This window comes from Dufourea novaeangliae, unplaced genomic scaffold, assembly GCF_001272555.1.
Source record: "Dufourea novaeangliae isolate 0120121106 unplaced genomic scaffold, ASM127255v1 scaffold98, whole genome shotgun sequence".
NCBI lineage: Eukaryota > Metazoa > Arthropoda > Insecta > Hymenoptera > Halictidae > Dufourea > Dufourea novaeangliae.
In genome coordinates, this window is record NW_015373981.1 from 3,295 (window position 1) to 10,589 (window position 7,295).

Here is a 7,295-nt window from a genome sequence, read left to right on the forward strand (position 1 = left end):
GCTCGCCTCCCGACTCGCGGCAGACCTGTCCGCACGGCCAGCACGGCCTGGCAGACTGCCAGTACGGGTTCCGTAATGGACGATCGACGCTTGATGCGATCGATCGTGTCAAGTCCATCGTGGGCCTGGTCGTCGCCCGGGGTGGGGTGGTGTTGGTGGTAGGTCTGGACATCGCCAACGCCTTTAACACCCTACCCTGGGAGAGCATTTGGAGGGGGCTTAGCGAACACGAAGTCCCCCCCCCCCTATTTGCGAAACGTCCTGTTCGACTATTTGTCGAACCGCTGGATAGAGTATTCCGACCGGGACGGACCGCTCAAAAGAGCGACCACCAGCGGCCAGCACCCAAGGGTTCCAGTTTGTGCCCGCCCTTATGGAACCTGGGGTATGGCTCTGTGCTGCGGAGGCCCCTCCCACTCGGTACGAGTGTCGTGTGCTATGCGGAAGTGGCGGTGGCACAAATCGTCGCCAGGATCCGAGCTCTAGGGTTGGAAATCTCGCTGCAGAAGACAGAGGCCGCCTGGTTCCACAGGTTGCCTCTGTCGCGACAACCACCCCAGGCTCGGGTCCGTATAGGCAACAGTCTGGACAGTCGTTGGCGTTTCGGAGGCCACTTCGACAAACTGGCCACCCGCGTAAAGGGGTGGCTACAGTTTTGGGTCGCCTACTACCCAACATTGAGGGGCCAGAAGAGAGGATACGCCGCCTCTATGTGGGGGTGGTCCGACCCATGACCCTTTACGGGTCACCGGTGTGGGCTGGAGGCCTCATGGCCTGCCGTGTTACGTCCCGCGTTGCGGTCGTTACTCTACTTATAATTTCAGGTCCTGGCTCTTTTAAGGTGCTAAAGCACGCCCTGTCTAAACTTACCGGTGAAGTACGCGGTTTGGATTTGGAACGGGAGGAATACGAAATCACTCTCGTTTATAATAATAATGAAGATATATTCTAATAACAAAAAAATAACATAAAAGATACAAATAAGTCTTAACATACCAATGGTGATGAAGATGAATCATACGTTCGTGTCGCTTTAGTCGGTTCTATCGGCATTTCGGGTCCTTGAAAGGGCGGAAGACTCGCTGGCGCTCGGAGCCGTGATACATTGTTTAAGCACTGCGGGATACGTTGTCGCTGTCTCGGACGTTGCACTTCGCGGTCCGGTGTCTTATAAAACTCGTCTGTAAGCCGCGCGTAATCGCGAGGTCGCGTCGTAGAAGGAAGAGATATCGTCGCGAAACTCGAACTGAACAGCTGAGTGACCGTTGTCGCTCAGCTTGCTCTCACGTATAAGAGATTAAAGCGGAGCGCGATTGTCGAAGAGGGAACGAACAAGGCGTAGAAGAATGTCACACGAGCCGAATCTGTCACGATGTAAATTAGAGCCGGAATACTGAGAGCTTCCCCGGTTTTGAACAATCCTTTTATAAGTTCTTCCCCCCTTCCCTTTGTTAGAAAACGCGCAAGATACGGGGTAGCAACAGGCTATTATTCACGATGGTCGCCGAAGCGAAGTTTTAGAATCGCTGACGTTTCCGTCAGCGTCTCGAAGAAGGACAACCACACCCGTTGCTTCCACGTGTCGCTGAATTAACGGTTTTCGCTCGGTCTTCGCGTTTGAAAGTAATATGATAAAAGTGTGCAATGAAAAGAGGTTCTGAGAATACAGGATACAACAGCCAACGTGGTCGGCAAGTCCTCCGCTCGACACAGCGGAGGATGGCCATCAGGCTGATCCGGAGATATCGGACCACCTCCCATGAGGCGGCTATTGTGTTGGCGGGGGTGATCCCGTTCGAGATACAGGCGGAGGCCGACAGCCCTCCGCCTCGCAGGGCACCCCTCAACGCCCGATGTGGTCGAAGAATGGAAGCATCAGTCCCGACGGATGGCCCGCGATGCGTGGAGGATGCAGCTCGAGTTGAGATGCGTCGCCCGCAAGAGGGCAGTCGGGGCAGTCCTTCCATGCCTGGATGCAAGGATCGACCACGGCCATGGTAGGCTGAGCTACTGCCTCACACAGGTGCTCACCGGACACGGTTGTTTCCGTGAGTACCTATGCAAGATCGGGGCGGAGGCGACGGCTGCGTGCCACCAATTCTGCGCGGAGTGTGCCGTCCCCTACTCCGGAGGTGGGATCGGAACGGGGAGCCCTCGGGCACCCTGAACCGCCTCACTCCTCTTCAACAACCCGCACCGTTGTAAAACAAGGGGTTGCCTGCGCGTGGTGCGATGCATAGCGTCACAGACGTGATGACCCTCGCGTCGCCCGCGGGACAACCGGGCCGAGGAGGTGGTACTGAGGATACCACCTCCTTTCGCAGTTGGCCCACGAGAAGACAGCGTCGAGAGGTGACTCCTCGACGCTGTAAGTAGGAGGTGGAGGGACGGCATCATATGCGACGGACCCCCCCCCCCCAGAGAAGAGCCCTCCCTCAAAGTCTAGAGGGAGGGCAAGGACGGGACTGGTCGCGGTGAGTGGTCGAACGATCTCGTAGCCAGCCCTCACACCCGAGAGGGTCACCGGGGGGTTTTTAACGGATGAAACCCCGCATTGGCTGTCTCTGCCCCCAGCGGAGGCGGTTCACCTTCAACAAGGTTTTCCTCCGTCCGAAAAAAAAATCAGACACCAAAATGTTTCTTAAATTAATATTTTTCAACATTTTATTTTACTGACAGATTACAAACTGAAATTACAAAAATAAAAAGTGAAACCGTCGCATCGGTATACGAACGGGGATTCGGACGGGGTCTTCATGAGCGCGTGAGAGAAATCATGCTACTCTCGGCGTTTAATTTGCTTGAGATTTTTTACCAGGCCTGGGCCACTCGGCCGTCGCGTCCGTAAACATGTGACGTAGGACTTTTGCTGAGACAATCAAAGTGACCCGAAGCAGAGCGCACACGGCACCACCCAGGCAGATGTAGGAAATGCTTGTGCTGGGTGACACCGAGTAGGGCATAGGTGGGCAGAGCTCACGCACTGGGTAGAATATATTTGTGTGAAATACCCACACGGGGGGGGGGGTATGGAGCGGTAAGGGCTGACGCGGTTATCCCACAACTTCTGGCATCACTGTTCCTAGTATGTGTGTACCCTCACGAGCAAACTCGGTTTCCTCTAGGGCAGCGCTGGGCAGTAACAGGGCACCTCACGCGCCTGTTTCCTCTTCCAACCTTGCTTTCGCGCCGTCTGCCTTCATACAAACAAAGACGCCAGGACTTTTGTCTCTGTCACTCCATGGTAACGGTGGACGGTGGTGGCTGGTTAATTTGCCATAAATTGCACTAATTTCCGATACCAAATTGTAGGAGGCCCTTCCCCTACGCCACTTTTTCCCCTAGTGGAAACCGAGTTTGCTCGTGAGGGTTTCAGTATTCCATTCCTTGCTAGCGAAACCGGGGCAATAATCTATGTATGTATCGCTATATGCTGTCTCGGGTGTGTGTTCTGTGCGTCATCACAGTGGCGATCGTAGTTCCTGAAATCGGAAACTTTTATGTGGAGTGTGCTCGAACCAGCGTGTTTTCGTGGGACACCAAGTCCCTTAAGATGTTATGTCTTTCTTATATCGCGTCTGTGCTATAGCATCGATGAAACTACAAATCACTCGGTAAATGTAACCTCGCAACACGAAAGGCATATGTAGTTATCGAACCGTATCGAGAGTTTTGTTACGCTGTTGCCACATGTTCCCTCCACATGTTATGGAGCCTCTATATTAAAATCATCATTAAAAAAAATGCACGTATAAATAAACATAAACATAATTTTTTTAATTAAATTTAATTATTATCAAATAAGATTTAAAGTAAAAAACGATATTTTTAACATTTCATAATGGTTTAAGTATTTATTAAAACATGTGTATTACATTTTTGGTAATTTCATAGAATGGCTAAACTTTGTGAATTGGCCAAAATTTTAAGAAATACATACTCAACTATTTCATATAAATCATTTATAAGCAGCATCTTCACTGTATAAAATGCATATCAATATATTATATCCGAAAAAGGTTTAATGTAATTAAAAAAAATAAATTCAGCACCTACTAACTTTTTAATTGTTATTTATAAGTAAATTCCGTAATACTGCCCGATTTTCAGTCTTGTCCGTAATACGGAGCCCCGAGGAGCTCCCAAGCGTAGATATCCCCCTTAACATTACTTTCGTTAAACCAAAAGTGAGGCGCGTGTCGGTCAATGTAACTATACAAATAGGCTAATCTGTAACAACATGACTCAACCTCCAAGTAAGGAACGTTTTCTCTATCTATAATAAAGAGAAAAAAAACTGCTCTACTTCACAAAAGGTAGGTTAGAAACGGCATTCAAGACATCATAATACGAGATACCAAAACGGGCACAGGCTCCGAAACTGGGGGCACGGTAATAGGGGCTCCGTAAAGCCGCGTACTCACCAAGCGAGCGAGCGAGCATTCTCACTCAGGGCTCGTTTGATGTGTACCGCTGAATGATCCGACTCATGTCGGTACATCAAAAGAAAGACGTGTTCGCGTTCGTCTGATGTAGACGGATACTTGTTGCATTCGATTGCGCTGCCCCGGAACGTTCTATTCCGTGTGAAATAAAAATGGAATAGTGTAATGAAAACATTATTAAACTTATAGAGGCTTACTGTAGCCAAGAATCGTAACATATTTTTCCTATATACTTTGTGTCACTTTTCATTTTTTTGGTTCAAGAAGTTGTAGAAATTTTTTTAATTTTCGTTCAACATTCTGCAGAAATTTCGGAACATTTCATATCCTTCTTTTTCCTACAAGTCCCTTAACAAATGGCTTCCACTATACCCTTGTCTGTTTTTAAACAGTGAAGTTTGCCACCATCGTTTATCTTCTTTTCTTTGATTTTATTTTTTGCACTTAACTACAACACAATAAAAACAGCACTTGCGCAAAAAAAATTTCTTCGTTTTCATTATTTTACAATCTGCTCGCGCTCAATCTTCGGATCAATTGCGAACAGAAATGAATTCGTTCCAGTGTGGACGTGGGGCGAGCATTCCAGTTGAACACGAGCGAACCCTTGCGAGCTTTTGCGATCACGAGCGAGCACTCGATTGATGAGTACGCGGCTTAAGGGGGGAGACTCCTTTGGGGCCAACTCCGAATCGACCGAAATGCTGATGTAAACAATCGGACGCTAGCGAAAACACGTAATCGATAATTGGGACGGCTTGATAATACGACATTTAACGGCAGTACCTACAAATAACTAAAGTGGGTTCGTGTAGCGGCTATGTGAAGGCACTGTTGCCGGACATTATCGATTTTTCTTACCCTGTTGCCTCATGTCCCGCATTACAATTCTGCCCATCAGGAGAACGATGGAATACGTACGGCCTACGGCTCGTGGCTAGAATTAGATTCTCGCCAAACGTAGGAAACGAATGGCTCAAACCGGAAGAGATTCGAGAATGAAACAATATTTACGTACCAATTGTATGCAACGATAAACCTATTCTATTCGTACTTGCAATGATGCTTATTTTTTTAATCAATGGAATTACATACGAAATACTTGAAATGGTATTCCCGAGAAACAAATTGTACAAATGGCACAATATACAGGGTGGGGCAATAACTATGTCCACTTTGAATACTGCCGTTATTTGTAATAATATGAAAAAATGTTATATACAAAATTAATACGGTATAGAGAGGGGCATATTGTGAAACATTTTCTGCGTGAGTGGAGACAAAGAGGAGATTTCAAGGTCATCTCTATTTTCTTTAATGAAATGCTATGTTTTTTTTATCGTGATGTGATACAGGTGTTGAGACGACTTCAGCGAGCTATTATTGAAGGTCATGCAAGGTCAAATGTGATAGTAAAATAAACTTTCTTACATTACAGGAGATGCTCGAAGTGGTGACCGTTTACGTCAATGCAAAGTTGCAATCTTCGTATCGCTGCATCACGTGCATGTCATATAGTTTCTGAACTTATTCCAGCATATGCTATATTATTTCATAGACCCTCACTTTTTCATAAACTAATGGTTTTGTAACATTATTTATGTTGTGGCAATACATCGCGTATAGCTAAAAATGTAAACATCTCATCAGTTCGTAACATAAACATGAATCGGTAGTCAATCACGATCCACTGCTAAGTCAAGTAGCTGCGAGATCATCAAAATGAAGTTTTCTATCGAAGAGTAAGTGGATATGATCCTCATTTATGGAGAAATGCGACAAAATTCGATACGAGCTCAATCCTTGTATGCTGAACGATATCCAAACCGTACACATCCTTCGCATCGATTTCAAAGTTGTGCAAAAATTGAAAGAAATTTGGGTACTCGTAAGAGCAGTCGTCGTAAAAGAATAACTGATGAAAGAAATGAAGTTGGTGATCTTGCAGTTGTAGCTCATAATCCGCAGATTAGGTCCCGACAGATTGAACGTGAGTCGGCTGTCAGTAGCAGGAGCATGCTACGAATACTTGCACGGCATAAATTTCATCCATACCATATTACTCTCCAACAAGAGTTACACGGTACGGATTTTATGAATCGTGTCGCATTTTGTCAGTGGGCTGTACACAAAATACATATCAATGAAACATTTTTTTCTTCAATACTGTTCACCGATGAAGCTACGTTTACTAACCATGGAAATCTCAATTTGCGTAACATGCATTATTGAAGTATCGATAATCCACACTGGTTAAAACAAGTTGAGCATCAACTAAAATTCCGCTCCGGCCTCTACACGGGTGGTCGGCCATTTTTTTTTTTAACGTAGGGGAAATGCCTTATGCACACCTCGAAGTCCTGGGGTAGGACTCCGAGGTACTGTGGGACTCACACCCACTAAAACCCCTACGACAGCCATCTCGGGCGGAACCTGTGGTGGCGGGATCTCTAACGAACACACCGCCACCACCGCACCTGTGCTCCCCGAGGATTCACCTCGAGGAGCCCGTTCCGTGGGGGCGATCGAACGCCCCCCAAGGGTGACCTATACCCAGGTCACCCCCCCCCTTCGCCACTCCGCCGGTGCCAGAGGACTGCACCCTGACACCGGCCCAACCCCGGGCCGCTTTGGATGCAGTTGGGTACACCACCCCACCTGCATCAGCGGCCCCGGCAGGCGAACGTGCGCGCGGAGCGGGGAGCTACCAAGGCGTAAGCCCCGGCTCCCCACGTCTCCGCACACACGCGCTCGCCTAACCCCCGACAGGTCCAGCCTGCCCGGGCGCGTGCGCGGAGCGAGGAGCTATCAAAGCCTAAGACCCAGCTCCCCATGTCCGCGCACGCGCCC

At 48.1% G+C, this 7,295-nt stretch overlaps 1 protein-coding gene across 1 annotated transcript in view; it reads right to left on the reverse strand.

Moving 5' to 3' along the window:
- Positions 1 to 3,437: 3,437 nt before the first annotated feature.
- LOC107187119 (glycerol-3-phosphate dehydrogenase [NAD(+)], cytoplasmic-like) overlaps positions 3,438 to 7,295 on the reverse strand; it is a 74,438-nt gene continuing 70,580 nt past the window's right edge. Inside the window, exon 4 of the mRNA XM_015575127.1 lies at positions 3,438 to 3,482. Within this exon, the coding sequence (XP_015430613.1) occupies positions 3,462 to 3,482 (21 nt within the window). The 3' untranslated portion in view covers positions 3,438 to 3,461. The remainder of the gene's footprint in view (positions 3,483 to 7,295) is intronic.